Source organism: Fringilla coelebs (assembly GCF_963513975.1).
Source record: "Fringilla coelebs genome assembly, chromosome: 2".
Classification (NCBI taxonomy): domain Eukaryota; kingdom Metazoa; phylum Chordata; class Aves; order Passeriformes; family Fringillidae; genus Fringilla; species Fringilla coelebs.
This window is the reverse complement of record NC_140029.1, coordinates 74564997-74587174: the sequence shown is the minus strand read 5'-3', so window position 1 is coordinate 74587174 and position 22178 is coordinate 74564997. Positions and strand designations below refer to the sequence as shown.

Below are 22178 nucleotides of genomic sequence, written 5' to 3'. Positions count from 1 at the left end.
TTGAATAAAACTCTGTGAGCTTCTGAAAGAAGTGTATATTTGATGCCAGGAATATTCTGCAACTTAAAAGTTTCATTTTGATCCTTACATTAGTAGGCCCTGTGTGATTTAGAAAGTGCTTTGTTTTTCTCTCAGGAATGTTTTCCTGATGCAACTCTAGTTGTCCAATTTTTCTGGCATTGGAAAACTAGCTGTATTAAACAGATTGGTGGATTTTGAATTCCTTAGATTTTTTTATGACTGGTTTTCACTCCTTCAAAATGTTGCAATTTGGACCTTACATAACAAAGTTAACCTTAGTGATTGTGGACTTCCTTTCAACTCCTTGGAAATCACTTCTAGGTGCAAGCAGAAAAGTGGGATGAAAATCCCTGTAATGGATGTACATGTCTGACAGTTTTACTCAAAGCATCATGGTCTGCATTTCATTTCTTCAGTTGAGACCTGTGGATACAAACCCCAAAGGGGAGAAATTTTTTTTATGGAGTTACTCTGTGTTGAACATTACTTGCATTTTTGTAAGCATGAATTTTTTTGGAGCCTATTACTGTGAGAACAGTAGTAGGTGCTTTGAATACCCTCTCTAGTAAAGAAGATTTGTGCTTTGTGCTGCTTTTTTTAAAAAAGAAATCTATTAGTAGAGAATAAAAAAAATGTAGGTGGCTTCACAAGTCTTGTGAATTTAAGAAACAAGTGAGATTACTCAATTATTTCATATAAGAGTAGACATACTTAGTTTTATAACACTTATTCTAAAACAGTTTTAGACAAAAGGACTAAGAGAGGAGCTGAGGAGTGGAAAAAAATTAATTGTGCAAATATGCTTACCAGTTCTCAGTATTTCAGAAGGCTTCAAAAATTCATACCTGTAAAGTCCTTGTGTTAGGATTATCTGACTAATAGAGTGTTTCTGCAGCATCAGTTCAGAAGAAGGGGAATAATCCTGGTGTGAGCTGTATGGTAACTTTAGTTGGAATGCTCTGTATGTAATATATGGATAATACTGCTTCAAGACTATAAGCCAGAATTAAAGCTTCAATAATTAATGTTCTTCCAGGTGCTCACTCTACTCCTGGTTCTCACAAAACCTCATGAGCAGAGAAATTTCTCATGTTTTTCTGTACTGATTCCTATTATCATATAAATGGCCTAATTTCCAGAATTTAGCAGAGTAGGATTAATTGTGCAGTGAAGTGTTTATGATTTTCCACTCATTACTGTCTGTCTTAGGTTGGTACTGAAGAATTTTGCTTAACAGCAAGAGTCATTACCATTAGTTAGAATTTATGTATCATCAACTATGTAAAGTTTGCACTGATGTTTCTTCATATAATTATTTTAATTAACGTGGCTTTGTCTTTTTTTTTTTTAATGACACTTTGATACCAACTTATTGCACATTTTGCTTCTGAGATTTTTGTGGTGATAACATGATAACTTCTTTTCAGGCTTTGGAGCTCCTCTATCGGCAGCAGTGGACTTCAGCTGATGGCCTGGGGGTTTTGATAATCTCGCCTACCCGGGAGCTGGCCTATCAAACCTTCAAGGTTCTGCGTAAAGTGGGGAAGAATCATGAGTTCTCAGCTGGCCTTATCATTGGAGGAAAGGTGTGTGTCCTCTCTTGGAGTTTGCTGTATGGAAGCATAGTTGAGTGCTGTATTAAGTGCTAGTTAAGGAAGGAAACCCTGGGCTTGAAAAGTCAGGAGAGTGGTTAATGGGAATCTATCAGTGACTCGCTATTTTCTTGTGTGTTTTCTGTGTCTTTTCTGAAGCTTTTTGGGGCATATTTAAAGTCTTTGCAGTGTCCATGACTGAATGGACCTTCCTGCCAAGTCTTCCAGGACTATCCTGTTAATTTAGATTACTCTGAAATACCTTTTCCTCGAGCCACAGATGTGAACATGCTGAAGAAATGGTGGCATATCTGTGGGAAGAGGAAAGCTACTCCTTGACTATTCTTTCTAAGAGCTGTTAATAGGTTAAACTGGCCTGACTGTCTCTGGTACTGAACTCCTAGTCTGAACAACTAGAGCTAAGATGGATTAACTCCATTTCAGGATCTGAAAGAAGAGTCTGAAAGAATCCACCACATAAATATGCTAATTTGCACTCCAGGACGGCTGTTACAACACATGGATGAAACATCATATTTCTATGCATCTGATCTGCAAATGTTGAGTAAGTTTTTTAAGTACTTGAAAGTTTTAACAGCTCATAATTGTGTGCAGCACTTCATTGCATAAAAAGTTTATTCTTATCATGTTATGTTGATGAAATGGCAATTAAAGTTGCACATGTTCAGATTAAATTAGAAAACAGCAAAATTCCTTTCTTGTGGGTACTTCATCTGAAGCAGTTGCTGAGCATGCCTTCCCTAGGATGATAGGAAGCAGGGGATTTAGTAAGGAACCCAAACTCCAGTGTAGTGCCCCGTATAATCTTTTACGTTTGTCTTTACTGATGCTAAACTTACCTTTCTGGCTATGGCTCTTGTGTCTTTCCTGACATGATAATTAACCAGCTGTATAGGATATCCTTTGCAGTGTGTGTATTTTGGACCAATTCTAGAAAACGTTTTCTTTGTGTTTTAAGACAGATTTCCGCTCCTTTTATTCTTTTGTTTGCATTGTTAACATTGTTTGTTTTCATCTTTCCAGCCTGAACAAAAATTGTCAGTGTAATGAAAAGGTTTGCCTGCTTCTAAGAACTGCATAATCTTTAGCATAGCTTGAGGAACTTAAAAGCAATTAAGAAGCTAATGAAGCTGATAAATGTGAAATTATGCTTGCTACACTTAGTACAATTCATGGCAGACAAGAATTGCATTAAATGTAGGCACCTTTAAAGCTTTGTCTCTGTGCTACTTGGTTTATACCCTATATTTCAATGGTAAATTCAGCTTAGGAACAGGAGAGTGTTTTGCTCTGTCACAAATACTACAACACTGTTTTACGTTCTTTGCTTTTATTTCAGTAAAAGAACAGGGAGTCTGTTTGCAAATTGCCAAACTGTTCACTTGAGATGCTGATCTTTTTCCTTCTGCATATGAAACTGAGGGCTGTAGCCTATAGATTATGGAAAATGCTATGGTTTCTGTTGCAGGTATTTTTAAAAACATGTTTTATGAAGTACAGGGGTATCTAAAGAGATCCCTGTCATGTACAGTAGTTATGTAATTTAATCTCCACGGATAGAATTTTGTGCTATATGGATTTTATAAAGAGTTTTTTAATAAATCTAAACCCATTTTTTTTCTCAAATTTATCTTTCAATCCAGTTCTTGATGAAGCTGACAGAATTCTAGACATGGGGTTTGCTGATACAATGAATGCAATCATAGAAAATCTACCTAAGAAACGCCAGACCTTGCTTTTTTCTGCCACGCAAACAAAATCCGTGAAGGATCTTGCACGGCTGAGTCTGAAAGATCCAGAATATGTTTGGGTTCATGAGAAAGCCAAATTCAGGTATGTTGGGATTTTTTTCCCCCCCTGGGGAGGGTTAGATAATGATCCTATTTAACTGCTGCTCTGACAGTTCCCTGAATCAGAGGTAGTGCTGTGTGTCCATCACTGGATCAGTGTCTGATTCCTGCTGTGTGCCTTCCGGAAAGCAAGGAATTTCCAAATGAGAGGGGACTAGTTCTGACTGAATCACTACAGGGAGGCTGAACCTGTGCTTGTCTTGACTCCTCAGGCAGCTTCTCTGACTGGAAATTTTTTTCCTCAGGAGGAAGCTGCAGAGTGGATTATAGCCAGTGTGCTGGGTCTAGCAGCACTCAGTTCTGAGTAACTCCTTTTCTGCTGTTCAGCGTCCTTGCCTCCCGCATGTGTGTGCTTACTGTGCAAAACCACCACAGACAGAGTTTGTCTGTGTGCCATTTGTAAATCTGGCTTTCCAAGGATGTGCTTTCCTCTTGGAAAGTGCAGAATGGCAGTCTTGCTTGTGTATTCAGTATTAGGTGCCCAAAAGAAAGCACGTGCTGTTAGTTGATGTGCGGTAACTCCTGTGGCTTCCTGATGTGCTGCATTTTCTATGCATATTTAGGGCTCTGGCCCTGTGTGCACAAAATAGATTCGTCCTGCCCTGCAGTTTGGAGTAGGATGGGAGACCCTTGCTGGAAGGGAAATATGTGGTGTGCCATGCTCAAAAAATGTAATGTATCACTAAATGAATGTTGCTTTTTGGCACATAATTTTCTTTTGAAATCCAAATGAAGAATGTTATTTTGCATTTCTGTGAGCTCGATCATCTGAGTGTCAAATTACTTAGAAGCATGGATGATTCTTTTTCTGCTCTTCTATGAAATATGCATATATTTCCATATGTAAGGTGCAGGAGAAAGGTGAAGCACAGAGATAAAAATGGCTTTCCTGGGAGCAAACAAGAAATCATCAGGAAAATGCATGACAGAACCACACTGAATCTTGAAGATTTTACTATTTGATTATCTTTGTATTGTACTTCAAATACCTTTTTTTAATCAGTAGTACTATCAAAGGCATCTTAAATAAACATGATTGCCAGAAAAAAAGTATGATTAATACTCTCTTATCAGAAGAGAATTTACATGCCTTGTATGCAGCCTTCATTTTGGTGACTATTTCACAGATCTCCCATGTTTGGTGAAGTCTATTTTAAAGTACATTTAATTTTTTTTAATATTTGGGAGAATGCAATTAGATAACAAACCAAATTAAAAGAAAGGTAATTTTTAATTTGTTTTAGAGTTTACTGCCTTAGGTTATTGCCTTGTAAAAGCAATTTCCTCTGAAAGACGTAGAAAGCAAAAAGTGCTGTGGCATAATTCAAATTAAATAGCAGAAAAAAAACTGGAGGAGTCTCTTGTAATTTCATCCTCCCAAGTGACCACCTTTAGAAAGGTAATTTTGAATACCCACAGTCTGTTTAGGGTGAAGTTGAGGGTCTGTAAGAGATGAGCATTTAGATGTGTTTCAAGGGCAAATATCTGAAATAGTTTTTCTTGTTTGATTTCTGCTTTTAAGAACAGAAATGTGAGTTCAGATGACAATTCAGAGCTTTAGAAAGTCACTTTGCGTCTCAGTGTAATCAGTAGAAGTACATCAATGCTCTCTTTTTGTGCGTGATTAGACTCTGCTTTGACATTGCCTTAAGCACAAATGATGCTTTAATAGGACTAATAGACAAAATTGCATTTTAAGTCAAGGCAATTTGAATGTCTCTGCTTAGACATGGAAAGTTTGCCTTGCTGGAAGTAAATGAATTTAGAAGTAACGTCAAAAGTCATCTGTCCCTCCCCACTGGCTTTTAATAAGGGAATTGATGTAGCTTTCAAATGAAGCTGATATGACTTGTTTCTCAAAGTGGGAGAGCTTTCCAGCCTGATTCCTTTTATTTTATCCTTTTTCTGAGTTATGTATAAGACACTCTTGGCTTAAAAGAAAGGTGAGACATTTCTGTGATTTATCTAAATGTACTTTTTTGATGCATTTTTTTTCCCCTTCTTTAGTACCCCAGCAACTTTGGATCAGAACTATGTTGTCTGTGAGCTTCAGCAAAAAGTAAACATGTTATACTCTTTCCTGAGAACTCATTTGAAAAAGAAGAGCATTGTGTTTTTTGCAAGCTGTAAAGAGGTATTTTTTTCTCTCCCTCCTTCTGCCTCAGAATTTAAAAACTGATAAATGAAGATATTCATATGGTATCAATGCATCAGAGAGGTGAAATTGTGGACTAATTTGCAACAGGAAATTGGAGGAACAAAACATCACTTACTGCTGCATGTCATTCAGGACCTGGCTTTGAGGCAGTTCAGTGACCCAGGCTCAGTGCAGGAAGGTTCTGGAGACCTGAGTGTTCTCAGCCATTTTTGTGGTCTGCTGTTAAAAATGAATGCTAAAAGTTAATGTCAGTAAGGCCCAGCTATTTCAGTTCTGTCTTTTGACATATTTCATAGTTAATTACAAAGTATTTCAATAATTGGACTTGCTTTCCTTAGAAGTTTTAAATGTGCTTGTTTGAGAAGGTTTGATTGTGAAAGAGTACTGGCGAAGGTTTTTTCTTACATAGCAAATAATCCTTCAAATACCTGCTTGTATAAGTGTCCTGGGACCATTATGTTGAAGCTATTTGCATGTGTTTGTTTGGCACAGATATTTGTACCTATAACTGCTACATGTATCAAGTATTTTACAGTGCATGTATTGCTTACTAGTGTAATACAAGGCTAGTATTTTACAATAATAGGCCATTTTACAATGGCCTAGTAAATATTCATTGCACTTCTTTCACCTGTGCAAGAAGTTGCAATATTTTTATTGTTCTGCAGTTGACTGGTGCCACTGAAGTGGTCGGCTTAGTTGTACAGAAATTTTTGGAGCTGCAGCTGTTCTGCAGTATACACAATTTATGTAACTACTTTCTTAAAAAGATGCTAGGTAGCTGCTTGCTATAAAACAATGCTGCATCATGGGTACTGTAGGTAAGAGATAACAGGCTGATTTTATAAGAGAACATGTTGAAACTTGGAATAGTAAACTGAGACTGTAGACTGATTGGAGTTGCAAGTATAAAACACAACACTCCTCCAGTACTGTCTAAAATAAGTGCTTCTGATGGGCTTTTCATACTTTGGTCCTTTGCATACAGCCCAAGTCCCAAGTTGTTCTTGCTGTTACCTACTCTGGTTCCTTTTAGGAAATGCCATCAAAAGGCATGTCAGTCTTTTTCCACAGTTGTTTTTGTCTTTTAACCTGGTTGTGTAATAAGGTCTCAACATCTTTTTTCTCTGATGTGGAGAAAAGTTCATTTAATTTGATGTACAATTTCATTTGCTGTATACACTCTATATGATATTAACATGTTTAACAGTGCATGGTAATTCTTGCCCCCTTGATTTGTTGGGTAGGTTCAGTATCTGTTCAGAGTGTTCTGTAAGCTTCAGCCTGGTCTTCCTGTCCTGGCACTCCATGGCAAGCAGCAGCAGATGAAGAGGATGGAAGTCTACACTTGTTTTGTTCGGAAAAAGGCAGCAGTGCTTTTCGCTACAGATATCGCAGCTCGTGGCCTGGGTAGGTACCCACAGGAGCAGCAGCTAATCCTGTTGAGGCTTTATCAGACTTTATAAAGGTTTTGAAAAATGAAGCTGTAGTTTGCTTAGGAGCTCAAAATAGAGATACTTCTTAGAGTTCTGCTGTTTCTTTACTGAAGCAGCCCACTTCGTCTGTTCTTATATTTTCTTTTTATCCCAGAGAAACATGTGGTAGGTAAACAGTGACGTATCAGTTATGTATTTGTTTACTACATGCTGTAAGGCAAGATTCCAGCAGTTTAAAGTATTTCTGATAGACTTGTATCCTGTGGGTTATTTCAAAGGATATGAAAAATTGCTAACCTACTGGTACATGGAAATGGAAACCTGAAATTTTAATGTCTGATACATGAGTAACATTGTAGGACTGTATTGATAAGGAGACAGAAAAAATAAATGAGGGTAAAATAATTTTTTTTCTTTTAGTTCTTGGAGGCATTTAAGTATAAGACAAGACTTTTCAGGAGTCCAGTCATTCTGAGATAGCAAACTCTGTTGTCCAAAATGTGAGGTTTTGTCACTATGTAACAAAAAGAAAGAAGTGCTCTAAAAACTGAATTTAGGAATGAAAGCTGGTTCTCATACCTTCCATACTGCTGAAATCTCACCAGTGACCATCTAACTTGGGCATGGTTAGTTTGTTCTAGAGTGTGGGTGTAATTCTGGAATACAGACAGGATAGCTGCAGATTTGGTTTCAGTGCAAAGCATGCTGCTACTGAGTGAAGTGCAGCAGTTAGAAAATGCTTATTGTTAATACCATTCACAGTCGAGGTTGACTTCTGTCAGGCTTGGTCACCCCTTTCCATCTTTAAGAGGGGTGGTTGTATTTCTGTATGTGACAGCTGAAGTGATGCAGTCTCACCACAGCTAACTTCAGACCCCAGTGGTGTGGCATATTAACAGAGAGGATTAAAAGTGGGTCAGATATTGTTATATAATTGTTAACCATAGGCTGTTTTATCTTTGTGATACAAAGCATGTCTATTCTTGTCAAGTGTGAAATTATGTTCCATTCATTGCACTGTCATAATTTAGGAAATGAACGCAGAATTAATTTAACTTTCTTTGATTAAGAGAATGATTGTTTATGTATGGTAACACATGCAGCATTTCAGAGATTGCACCTAGTGTCTGTAAATGGGTCCCAGTGATGGTTCTTACAGGAATTAATGCTCTTGCATAGGAGGGTTTTGAGACCACTGAACTTGTTTTGTTTTTTTTCTGTAACACAGATTTTCCAGCGGTGAATTGGGTCATTCAGTTTGATTGTCCAGAAGATGCAAACACATATATCCACAGAGTGGGAAGAACAGCCAGGTTTGTTTTCACTTTTCATTAGTATTTTAATGTTTAAAATAAGATCTCTGTAGGGACAGATCACTGGCTGAAGACTCACTTGAAAAAAATTAAGATATAAATTAGAGATAAAAAGGCTGTTATCACTAAGAGACCCTTTTGATTAGTTACGAGTAACAATTTAACTTAATAATTTCTTAGTGAGCTTCAGAGACTTGGTACAGACAAAAATATCCCTGATTGTTCCATCTGATTAGGGACAATTAATAGAGGAAATAGAAAACCTTTTTCCCTTGGCAAGATTACCTCAAAGGATGAGTTGAGTGTGTGTGTAAATGGAAAAGCTTGTTTTGCTACTGACATTTACAGATAAATAATGTTTTAGACTGTGGATCCAATTTCTTTGTAAAGACTCTTCAAAAGAATGGAACTATTTCTTCCTTGTTTTAATTTGGGAGGAAGGAATGAAATGTTAATTACGGGTTAAATTTTTAATTTTCTAAGTCTTTTGTGGAATTATGTATTTAGGCCTAGCTTTAGTTAAAATATTTGTGGCTAAGCCTTTATGATGGAAGGGAGTTACTGAGATACAGTATCCTTCATCCTTCATCTTTAGGATGAAGGACCTAAACCAGGTCCTTCATCTCTGAAGTAGATTTTTAAGTGAAACAGAAGCTGTTACTGCATATAATTCAGGAGATCAAAAACCTCATGCAATTATCTGAAGGATGAAATGCAAGGCCTAGCATTATATCTTGTCTCTAATTTAATTTGTTTGTAGTAGAGCTTGCAATATAGGCAGTTTTCAAACCTAATGACAGAGCAGTTGCTTAGGATAGGATTTCAACACTCTTAAGAATTTGAGGTCTGTATTCCTGGATCAGAAGGCTGTAAATTTTGGTGACTGTACCATGTGAATGCACTTCCAGCACTCATTCAAAACGTAGATGTTTTAGCCATGTTTTCACTGTAATTGGTAACACTTCTGCCCCATTCTGTCTCCCTGCTCTCAGTTTTCTGATCTTCTATGGAAGAAGTGAATGATAAATTTTTAAATGACTTTGAAAAAAAACCTGTCAGTGAACAAAGTCAGTGAGTGTTGTATATAATTAGATAAAACACGTAGCTATTTTGCTAATTTAAAATTTAGATGTAATCTTATGCATACCAATCGAGAGAAAAGCATATAGGCTTGCTTAGAGTTCAGTTAAATTTTCTTTTTTCTCTTTCTTTTTTTTTTAATCCTGTGTGGCTTCCACAGAAGGCTTGTAATTTTGTCTTTATGGCATACTGTCATCATGGAAGGAAAACAATGTATTTGGCACTGTTTAATTGGCAGGGTTTAGGATACTGGTTGAGCTCTTTCTGAGCCACGGTCCCTCAGTTAAAGCACCTTCCTGGAGTTGTAATCCTCAGGCCATTTCCCTATTCTCATTAGGAGCTGAGAAGAGCAATTTTAACTAAGCTCAGCATGGGGAAACAGCTCTAAAGAGGTGCAAAGTCAAACAACTCCTCTTTGTCATAATGCTTTTGTTCAAATTTCTTCTGAGAGGACTTTAGCCTGACAACCTTAAGGGTCTGTCTTCAGTGGCCTCTTAAGTACAGCCTTCTGTGATTGCTTGAGGGACAGATTTAGACAGAAAATTGGGGCAGGGTGTCTGTCTCAGGGACTGTGGGCTGTGCTGGATGCCTTACTGGGATGTAGATTACATTTCCTTCTATGTCAGTTTTTCAGTAGGGAGACCTTAGGGAAATTGGGAGTACATCTGAGCAAGTTGTGTGAGCTGGAGGGTGTTGACTGATAGTGGGAAAAAAAAGCTTTTCTGTAGGAAAAGCTTTGTGGGTATTTTCTGTTTCCTAATCTCATACAAGGATCAGCAGGTTCTGCCTATACTGGGCATTAATTTTGAAGAAACATACAGGCTGTCTCCATCCTTAAGGTAAAACAGTCCTGGAAGGAAATTTGTTTAGGAAGCTTAATAGCATGAAATAAATCTTTGAAAATAAAACAAGGGAGATGTCTAATAATTTTAAGTAAATACTGTGCAATAAGTAAATATGCTAATGCAGTTTTTGATGTGGGTAATTGAGAATGTACTTCTCATTGAAATCTGAGTGTTGAGTGGGAAGCTTCATTTGTTTTCAATAGCTACAGTTCATATAAGAAGCTTGTGTTTCTTCTAGAAACTTGATAAAAATGAACTGAACTGCAATTTAGTAGTCCTCATTAATGAGGTTACAGATAATTACAAATTTTCACGGGTTATGAGAATATAATTGCATAGAATGAAAGCTAAATTAAATATCTCATCTAATTAAGGGGCTGTGTTAAACTGTAATTAAAACTGGGATGCCAAATACTGTTTACTTTTGAAGTCAAATTATTTTGTGATATGAAAGTAAATATGAAAGGAGAGAAAATACGTTGAGGAAGGGGATGGAAAACCTTTGACTAACAATCATGGATGTGTTCCCACATACGTCTTAAATTTTTGCAAAGCTTGATATAAGACAAGAGGTAGCAGTTTATTTTTAAGTGGATAAGGCCATTGTGTTCCCTAAGAAACATTTCATTTGCATTTTACCCCGGTGAAGAACATAAATTGCAATTCCGGCGTTTTTGATTTATGGTTAAGTAAGATCAAGAAAATCTGGATGAAGTCCAGTAATGCTTTTGCCTTATAGTAGAACTAACATATATTGAGTGGGTTTTTTTTTTAATAAACTTGAAAGGTATGCTATAATTAGAGTGACTAGAAGCTGTTTCTTCCAGTTGCTTTCAAAGTCTTAAATAGTTCGCTGACAGACTTTCTAAAATACTGACAATATCATGGGCAGTCCAATAAATACTTTTAGTGTTATTTTTGCCACACAATTTCTTAGAAAAGTCAGTGGTTTAAAACACTAGATTACAGTGTTTCCTGTGGGATTTAGTTTCAAAAACTCTAAATAAAAGCTGCTTGTAGTGATTGCCTGCAAAACTAATTTCTTCTGGCATTTAATTTCTGTTGATGCCTTCTATTCTGTAACCCATGAAGCCTGCAGTTGAAAGTATTCTTTGATGAATTTTGTGAAAGAAGTTATGGTGCCACTAGGGGACAGCAGAAGATAATAATAATTTTTGAAGCACCCTGATGCTCAATTTTTTCTCCAGCTGTTTTTCCAAACATAATGTCTAAGCTGTATGGCATGAAAAAAATCTATAGGGATATTTGTCTTCCAGTCATGATTGCATTGGTGAGACAAGACCCCAAAACATTTATTTTATCTTTTTGTTAATGTGTAACTACCTTCAAGTTTGGATGTACCTATATCTATCCTGGCCAGTCTCAGTAATTAATTTCTTTCTTTCCTGGCATTGCATTCATCTCTCCACTTAAAATTTTTTTTTTTTTTTCTTCAGAAGCAACTATTAAAAACTGCTGCTTGAATTAAGTGATTTTCATGTCATGAGCCTTTTTTAAAAGGCATTGACACTGGAATGTTAAACAGAATAAGTATTTTTGTTCTGCAGTTTTTATCTGTGATATGTCTGGAGCTATATATGATTTAGGTCTCACTGGTTCAGACTTCTGATGGTATTTAATCCAGCCTAGTTGGTTAGCTTTCTTAGGTGCTTGCACTGACTTAGGAAAGTAATTGTAATTCTGTTGTTGTCAACAAACAGTGTACATACAGGCATGCTTCTTTTCTTTTAGTAAATTATATTTCTGAAAACAAATGGAGTAATTAAGCTCCATATTCCCAACGCAGAATACTCTGTTACCTGCCATTTTTGTGGTATGATGATTAGACTGAAAGAGGTATGAACAAAGCCTCTTAAGAAGAATGTGTATTTTGGTGCTTTGTGAGTACTGGAGAACACACACACTTGTCAAATTATGGACATGTGAAAGGGGCAAGGGATAGAATGATCTTACTCTGTCATGCAGTTATAAGCTTTGAAGCTCATTAATGCTTATTGGGGCTCTCCTTAGGTAATTGCACATTATATGTGTGAAAGTGAGCCTAATAAACCTTAAGAGTAATCTGACAATAAAGCATTTAAAAATGGAAGTGACTTAATAGTATCTTTTTCAATGGTGCAGGCTTGATTTTTATTTCTTTTTAATTGGGAAAAATATTTCAGGGATATGTGTCTTGGGTCCTGAATAATCTGGACAACCAAGATGACAACTCCTTGTTTTGATTCTTTTTCTATTTTTATTTTAAGACCCACTGAAGCACTTTGAATGTTGTTTAAAAATGCTGTTTTAAGACCCTCTCACATTGCAGTCAAGTCATCATCCTAACTTAAGTAAAAATAACTTCCAGTGGGGGTCACAAGATATTGTTGACACCACATTTAACTTGGAATTCACTTTATTAAATTCTCTAAAATTAAACACTGTATCCTAGCTACATTCTTGACAGTGGCCTCTGATGCTGCATTTGTACTGACTGGCACTGTGTTATCTGCTAGAATTTGCTTCCTAATGGAATGGTAGGAGTGTTCCTGTGCACTGAACGATTAAGTGGACAAGGTTATTACCTGCTGACATGAAGCTATGCTGTTAGCTGGAACAACAAAATAAATAAGCACATGTATTTTAACTCAGCAGAGTGGACACAGCTGCTGTGTGTAATGGATTGCTTCCAGTGTAGGCTGGAGGAGTCAACAACCTCCCAAGGCCTTTTGAAATCAGTTTATTCTAAGACTAACTTGATAAGATTGGTGAGTCACAAGAACCAATAATGATTCTCATTGATTATTTCTTGTGACCAAGACTGGCAAGCAGGGACACTCACCCAGTATGACTGAATGGAGGGGACTGTGGTTCTGTGGTGAGAGTAGAACCCAGATGGTTCTCCAAACTTGCCAGTAGGTGGCTACTTTCCAGACAGAAAAAGGATATTGAATGGTCAGTGGAAAAAAAACATATAAACTCAATCAATTGATCTCTGACTTCATAGCAGAATTTACTGATAATTTTTCAGGGATACTAAACTATGGTCTATTCAGTGGAGAATATAAGTGATCTAAAGCAAAATGAAAAAAGGAAGACAGTTCACATTTTGTTGTTTAAATGCTCTGTGGGATTCAGAGTGTTCACAGCCCATGGGAAGAAGCTTCTTTTCCTGGGTGAATTGAGGACTTAGCAGTGAACACTGTCTGCTGCACTGGGGCAGCTGTGAATAGTCAAGACACTTTCTGGTCTCCTGTAACTTTTATTGGGCTGCTTTGGTAGGACTTGCTGTAGATGGTACAGCACAGTTTCAGATTGCAGTGCGCACAGATCTCTTATTAAAGATTTGTTGTTTTAAGCAGAAAAGCATATTACAGAAAGAGGCCATTGATCATGTAGATGGGATAGAAATTCCAGTATGCATTTATTTTTTGTGCTCATTTGTCATTTAAAAAAACCAGCAAATCCATATTATGAAAGAAACCTGGCAGTGTAGAAGTTATAATAAATGGCAGATAAAACTCTTCCTATTCCTGCCTGGAAAAATACTGTTTTCTTGGTTTGAAGCTTAGATTTCACCAGTCCTCATTATGTCACAAGGCCCAGAAGGTATTATGATTGGAAAGTTTTGCCTGAATTGAGCCTGGTATTGGAGACCTAAAACTGTTACTTTGTTTAAGAAATATGTTTAGAAATAGTAGCTTATATAGTCAAATTTAATGGTTGAGTTTTAAAACGAAATATTGTTTAAAACAATGAATTATTGTATTGCTGTAGAAGCCCTTGGAGCTAGATTAGGATTTTAGTTTCTCTTTGTTAAAGGATAGTATGTGGGTGAACATATTTATTTGTTATGTGTATCAGATTGAAACAGATCTGCTCAGAATAAAACTAACCATTCTGACATATTTTGAATATATTTTTATAGATGTCTAGCACTTTTTTGTATAATGGAACAATGTAACACAAACAAATGCCTGCATCAATTGAATGCTTTTTCCTTCACTTCTGTAGTTGTTTTAAAAAAAATTGAAAACAGTTTCAAAGTGAAATATAAATTACATACTAGAAATAGTAGAACTTGACTCACTCTTTTTTCCTAATCCATCTTATATTAAGCATGATTGTTAGGTTATTAGCTAATAATTCACTGCTGTTTCTTTCAGTCTTTTCAGGGGCAAATCTTTGCTAGAGAAACAGGAGTCTGTGCTGCTTTTTGTATTTTGCTCACCAGTTTTTCTGCACGATGAGATCGTCTTGTTCTTGATTCTTTATTGAGACTAAAATGATATGCAAAGATTTAAAGGGCATTATTTTTTCAAAATCAAGTTGTCCAGATTATTTCTCTTCTGAGAAGGGTGTGAATGGTGTGTAGTGAGTAAATGATTGCCTCACATAGTGAGTAACTTGGCTTCACTGTGGAAGTAATTATTCAATAGTTTTGTATTTATAGTTTTTCAAGTACGTATGATAAACAAAGGGTCCATTAGAAGAAGAGTGAAAATATATAATTAGAGTGTATCATCATGCACATGCAAAATCAGGCACATTTATTTGGATTGGTTTTGATGCTCTTCCAAATGCTTAACTTATTGTCTTTGGCATTTTGAAGAGAGCAGTCTCTTACTCGCCTCTGGTAAATCTCTAGCAGATTTGATCTGGGTGAGAATGAGACAGTTGATCTGGCGTCCCTAGTGCCCAATTTCCTTTCCTTTTACTGTGGAGAGTTTCTGCAATGCTAAAGGTATCCCAAGGTGGCTTGTTGGCTTGGAATGTGATACTTTAGGAAATGGGCTTTGATTTAAGCTCACAAGCTTTGCAATGATACCTTACTTCTTTTTATGTCTTTTGACAGATAAGATGACAGCTTATGTTGGTGCTATCCATGCTGGCCCAGTTAGGCTAAAATTAGATCTTTAACCTAGTCAACCTGATAAAGTCCTGGTAAATTCAAGTTACAGATTTAAAAAAAAAAACCACAAAAAACTTGTTTTTGAGTATGGTGGTAAATGTGTGACATCCAAAGTGTAAAAAAATTATACTTATTTTTCCTGCATGTTCATGTGTGGTAAATATCTTCAAAGACGTTATAATTTCCTGTATATTTCATTTTCTATAATGGGGAAATACTCCAATTCAGGAAACTGTTATGCAAGTATCTTTATATCTGTAACCCTCCTCCCCGAAATTTTATGACTATCTCACCCTCTGTTTTCTCCTTTGCCAGTTTTTAAAATAGATGATTTTTTCTTGCCAAGCAAAGCAGAAATACTGCCTTTTACTGTGGAAATTTGGCATCAACTTATGTCTTCTGAAATACAAACGTTAGGGAAACATGTTGTAATACATCTGTTCGAGACAACCTGTATAACATTTCCTATAATGTCTGCAAATCTATGCACCTTATCCTTATAGCTCCCTTTCCATAACTTTTTTCCTAGTGGATATTTGCTTTTCCAGCAGAACACTGGTGCCTGATGACCATCATGAGATGGTTCCCATTCCTGTTTTATTCTGTTACAACCACAACTCATGTGTCACTGACAAAATGTGGTGCATTTGACCGAACCGTATGTTACAATGGTCACGTCAAGGATGTAGAAGTACTCTGAATGTGGATACAACGAGCTCAAGTTTAGCTGCTTGGCCAGGTGGAATTGATTAACAATCAGTATGCTTTCATTTATTGCCTTTGTGATAATGGTAATGTTTGCTTTAATGGTATTGCCTAGGGGCATATGCAGCTGTTGACTGGATCTGATCAAGGATGGGTTAATACAGGTTAAAATTAGGTAACAGTTGAGTGTCTTATTTGTCCTGCATGAAAACCATTTTTTCCTCATCCTGTCTTCACTGGACTATTGCCATTCTGTTTCTTCATGTTTGATACCGGCTGTTGGCTCAGGGTGGTTTTTAGAAGTTTAAGTTAGATTCTGTCATGGTGTATAAACTATCCTCTTAATTTTAGTGTTTGGTTTTTTTTTTTTTTAATCAAGTGAAGCTATTTGGCAACGCTTTCTGTTTCTTTGCTAAGGAAATGGTGTTGTGAACATTTTAAAACCATTTTTCTCTACTGGTAATTAGCCACTACCACATTGTTGTAAGTAATTTATCCCACTTCCTTTTTGTCTGCCTTTGGCACTTGCTCTTCTTTGTAGGCATCTTTCTTTTTCTCATCTGCAGTCACTGTAAATATAACCCTTTGCTTTATAGCACTAATGATGATTTTCACAGCTTCCTGCTTGCAAGTCGTGATTGAGTTGCAGAGAAGTTGTTTGCCTTTTTCAAACATATTGAAGTCAGTAGACTCTAGAAAAAGCAGATATGAACTAGAAGTGATTTTTTCCCCCCCCCAAAGACTTTCTTCAAATAAGATGCAATTTTCCATGGGCTTGGAATAAATCATATACCCTTAGAGACTGTTAAGATCATAGTGCAAAGATTCTCCCTTCTCTGTTTTCTCAATCACCTTGAAGAGATGACAGGATATCATCAATTATTACACAGTCCAAGAAAGTTTGATTACTTTCAGGTTTTTAATTTACTTTTCTTTGGCAGAGTCAAAGTGCATACTTATTGGATCATAAATCACCAGAGTAAATTAGCATTTTAGGACAGATGTTTGATTTTGGTGATGATGGACAACTTGAAGGCTGCAGTCGGTGAGAATAGGGAAAACTTCTAATATTGTCTCATCTGCAGGGATAGTCCTTGTGCTGAAGAACTACAGTAACCAACGTTGTTTCTTCATTGCTTTATCATCTGTAAGGGTTTAAGCATTTTATTTGTTTGCTGAAAATAGTTACAGAGATGTTCCTTTATTTGCTTTAGTGGAGAACTTTATTCCTGTAGGATAGTAAGGGATGGTTTTTTCTCCTGTATTTTAGGCATTGTAATGGAAACAAATTTTGAGCAGGTCTAAGTGTTCTTGTCACTGTTTATGCCAGTTTTTAGTAGCTTGTCCTTTCCTAAGTTTGCCAGTATGGAAGCTTTCAGTATGAAATATGCAGACGGAACACTTTGGAAAAGTTAAATTTTCCACTGAAGCTTCTCTTCTTGAGATGATCTTTAACACAATATTTTTCTGATTAGCACTTCATGAGGTTGGGTTTTTTTCTGAGAAATAAGATAATACTCTGCCCAACTAAACCTCCTTTTTTATAGGCTGTGTTTTGCTTTCTTTAACTGAATGTCTGCTGAATAGATACAGACCTTCCCAGAGGGTATTCAAGATCCTTTGGTTTTTAGCTTTATGAATTCTATGATGTTTTCATTTTTGTGTTTAGCTCTGAAGAACAGTGTTGTTATTAACTGTTTGCTTGAATTAAGTCACGATTATGGTATAAAACAGGCAAAGACTGTTCCTCCTTAAAGTCAAATATTTTTGAACTATTGGCATTTAAAAGAGAATGTTTCCAAAACATGGGAAGGGATTGCACTGCATCTGGTAGTTACTAGATGTCTTTCAGTGCTTTGGAATTTCTGAAGACTTAGCTCTGAGAAATATTTCTATGTTGCTTTTATTTCTCCTTAATAGGTGGCAAAAGATGAGAAAGTAGAGGTGATTGAAAGCCTCTCTTTTCGATATCTACATTTTCATGTGGTTGTTTCTTTACTTAGCTGTGGTGCTACTTTGTCTACATTAAGGCTTTCAAAGACTTAATGTAAACATTGAAATAGTTGGTGTCCATAAATACCAGATGTGATGCTTGGCTTTTTTGGTGAATTACTTATGGAATGTGCCTTCTGGATTTGTACTTTATGAAGCAATCACTGACTCAGCATACAAAGAGTTTAGCACTAATAACACAAAATCAATTTTTAAGGGTCAGAGTGAAGGTTTATTTGATCTTGCATCCTGTTTCAGAGTTGCCTCTTGGATACAGCTGGAAAGCTATAAAAACAAAACAAGCACAGAATGGTTTTTCCTGTACTGTATCATTGCAGATTTTGGTTTTGTGGCTTGTAGAGATGATAATCTGCACTCACCGCCCTTTGAGTATTTCTTCTTAATTTCTTTGACACTGGCCTTTCACAGTGTTTTGCACACTGAATAAAAGAGATATAAAGAGATATGATAAAGAAACAATTTAATAATGCCAAGTCAGGCACTCTGGGATAAGAAATACCACAAGCAACAAAACTACATGAATCCATGCTTATGGCTAACTTTAAGGAATCTGAAAACATCATTTGTATGTTTATAAGTGCAATCAAGACTTTTCTTGAGAAATTACAAAGATTGTTAAGAGATTTAACAGACATTTTTTGCAGATACCAGATCATTCACGTAGGTCTTGTTGGAGTCCTATCGTTTCATATCATCTGCTTTGGAGAGAAAAGCAGAACTGTGTTATTCTGTACTCTAAATTGGTGAGACTGGTATTGGCAGCAATATTATCTCTGTCTTCCTGTCTGATAGATCAAGAGAATATTTTCCTCCTTCTTTCCAACAGTGCTCTGAGAGCTCAGGTTCTTTTGATGAGTAATTGGCTGTCTTGCTAGTATGATCATCGGTTTTTAAAATAAAATGCAAAGTCTTCTAAGGTTCAGTGGCTTTCCAGGATTTCATTGCTTGTTCAGGTAGTGGCAGTGTCCAACAGGCACCCATCTTGCAGGTATAGAATTTGTAATTTAGTTGGGTTGAAATATATAGAACTTCTGTAAAAGGTGCACTTGGTCCATGTAAGCAAGTTCTTCCCAACCTTAGTTATTGTATAAAGGGTGCAAACATTCCATGGGATGTTTGGTCAGCTGGGACAACAGGCTTGGTAAAGATAATAAATTAAGACAAACATTTATATTGCTTTAGAACTCTTTTTTTGAAAGATTGTACAAGCTGATGTTTTTTGTATTGAGAACATTGTAGGTCTACTAATGAAATGGATTTAAATCATTATAGTTTTTGTACAGTACCAAAGCACTCTTATCAATCCACGTATAATCAGTAAATTTACATGATATTGGCATGTAACTGAGATTCTTCTCTTATATCAATTTTATTTCCATGTAAAATTTCAAAATCTAGAATGTAAAGCTTAAAATTTCATGATGTAAACCTTTACTAGACACTTGTAGATGATGTTCAGAAGTTGGTATCCAAACCCATCATACATAGCATTGAAGAAAAAAAAAATCCCAGGCATCCAAGAGCATTTTGTTGTGGCTTTTCAAATTCATCAAATGAAAGCAGAAAGCTGTAATAAAAGCTGTCAGACTGTTTTAACTGCAGATTTTGTTTCTACTTGCATTGCTTACTATGCTGTGACAGATAGTGTTTATAGTTTTCAAACAATTCTGCAGTACTGTTTTTGCCAAGTGATAACTGTTTATACTTGGAGAAATGTGGGCTCCCTGTATTCCACTAGAAATGATTTTTATCAGTTTTAATGGTATGATTCATGTTTGGTGTGCCTGAGAACATCCTTCTGTGCTCCCTGGCCTCCCTAAAGAAGGGATTTTAAAGCTGCTCTACAGAGCAACTTACCAGTCTTGTTTTGTTTTGTCCTACACATTGCTCTCATCAGTTGCTTATGAGTTGAATTCTGTCCAATTCTGGCACATTTCTGAAATTCAGTTAGAATTTTGTTTTTGTAATTAGGGACTGTGCAGTATTTTCTTATCAATCTGTACTCTTTAGAAGTATTTGTAAATATAAACAAGGAAACAGTGTATGTGCTACAGTAGATACAGACTTAGTGCCTGCAAGCTCATCATTACCCACTTCTTCAGGAGAACTTAAACCCATTGTGTTGTTTCCTTACTAATGCTTTTTTCTACATGAATGTCCTGAAGTCAGTAAATGTGCCAAAAGCAGGAACTGATATTTTCTTGCACAAAGAAAATGCTCAAGAAGATGCTTTTAAGCATAAATTAGCTGATTTTTTAATGTCTTTGCTAACCATGTATCTTGAGTAATTACCAGCTCATCTACATTTGATACAGCTGGTAAGTGCACTGAAGAGTGAATGCTAGATACAATCAGACTGATCCCATAAGAATGTATCTTTTCCTTTGCATCTGGAAACTGCTTCTATAAATGAAAGAGCTCCTATTTTTGTGCTTTTCTTTCTGTGATGTCACTGTGACCTGTTAGCCTTTACTGAACATGTAAGAAGGGGTTGTTATTTGAGACCAAGGCATTTACCCTTTTGTAACCTTTCCCTGTCTTTGACTTGCAGGATATGCAAAGATAATCGGTTTTTACCAAGTGTTAAACCTTATCTATTTGATTTCTTCTCATAATCAAACCTTAGCTATTTGATTACCTATTGAAACCTTACCTCTTGGCAAATGCTGAATGCAAGTAGCTGGATTTTCTAGTCCTGTAGTCAAAGTACACTTTGATCAAGTGCCGTTTGTTTGCCACTACTACTTCAAACTGAGAGAGGAAAAGATTCACTGGTCTGAACCCATGTCTAACCCCAGATGTTTAGAACTCCAGGCATAGTTTTAAAGTCAGCTCAAGTACAGATTTTGCCAAGTCACTTAACTGGTTTGCCTCTTCTTTTCCCTTTGTTAAGTGAGAGGTTTTGTTTCTTCTTTGGACTATTTATAAGGAATCAAATGTAAATTCTCATTGGCTATTGAAAACATCAGCAAAAATGAATTTTTTCTTGATTGCTTGAGATTTCATTTTTTTTTTCCCCTTTTGATCAGGTACAAAGAAGGTGGTGAAGCTTTGTTGGTATTGCTTCCTTCAGAAGAAAAAGGGATGGTGGAACAGCTGGCACAGAGGAAAGTACCTATTAGTGAAATCAAGTAAGTGGCTGATGGCCTGCCTGTTATTCCACCTTCTTTCTGCAAGAGTAATGTGTGGTGAGTCTGTGACAATCTTGATAAAGTGCTTTAATTGCCTGAAGCTGGACAAATCAGAGAAATAGTTTTGGTAGTGTTGTAGAAGGAAAAGACCTTGAGAGGTTACCTATTTTATTGCTGTTCCCAAAGGCAGGATGAGCTGCACAAATCATTCTTATCAGATGTCAATTAATATATTCACAGTTTCCCAAAGAGACCTCATCCATACTCAACAGTTACTACCATTAACTTTTTTTTTTTACGTGTCTGATAAGACTTGTAAGTAATTTAAATGAAATATTTCTTTTGTCTTGTGCCAAGAATATATGGAAAGTGATGTATTCTCTTACTCTCTGCAGCTTCTTTTTATGTAATTGAACATGATAATGCTGCCTTTCTCTTTTGCAGATTAAATAATTACAATTTCTTTAATCTGTCCCTGTATGTTTTTATTGCTGTTATCATTTTTGTTTCCCTTATCTGGACTATTTCTCCAACTTGTCATGACCTTTCTGAATCAGTTAGTTGAAGGACAGGAAGTAAAAGATGGTCATTTTACATACTAAAAAGAGGGTTCCAAGGGAAATCTGTAAGGAGCTATGCTATCTGTACAAATAGAACTGCCTTTGAAGGAGTAGCAGAAGCATATAACAATACCAGATGAAAATAAAAAAAGTATGTTTCCATTTTCTGTTAAATGCAGAAAAATAGATATGTAGGAAACACAAAAACCCTAACTGTAAAAATATTGGAAGAAAAGACCACCACTAAAAAATGGATGATACTTTCTTGTTTAGCAGCTATAGGTAGGAAGGGGTTTGCTGTTTTCTGAGCCTGTTAGTCTGATGTTGAATTAAGAGAGAAAAGAAAATGTGAAGGAAATATGGAAGAAGAAATGAAAACAAGCCAGAAAATGTGATATCAGCCTGACTCCATTTTTAACGCTTAAAAAGTTCAGGTCACACCATGCCAAAAATGGCACAGCAGACACAAAAGAAATCAGAGAAGGATGGCAAAGTAGAAAATGTAAGTTTCTGTATGAGTGGATATGAGCAAAGCTAGGCC

The 22178-nt window shown here is 36.2% G+C and overlaps 1 protein-coding gene across 2 annotated transcripts in view; it reads left to right on the top strand.

The window, feature by feature from the left end:
* Positions 1 to 22178, top strand: part of DDX10 (DEAD-box helicase 10) — a 153587-nt gene that overhangs the window by 5142 nt on the left and 126267 nt on the right. For both annotated transcript variants that reach the window (XM_084226145.1, XM_084226144.1), the window contains exons 4-10: positions 1449 to 1607; positions 2058 to 2178; positions 3278 to 3467; positions 5492 to 5618; positions 6890 to 7052; positions 8307 to 8391; positions 20976 to 21077. In XM_084226145.1, the coding sequence (XP_084082271.1) occupies positions 1449 to 1607; positions 2058 to 2178; positions 3278 to 3467; positions 5492 to 5618; positions 6890 to 7052; positions 8307 to 8391; positions 20976 to 21077 (947 nt within the window). The remainder of the gene's footprint in view (positions 1 to 1448; positions 1608 to 2057; positions 2179 to 3277; positions 3468 to 5491; positions 5619 to 6889; positions 7053 to 8306; positions 8392 to 20975; positions 21078 to 22178) is intronic.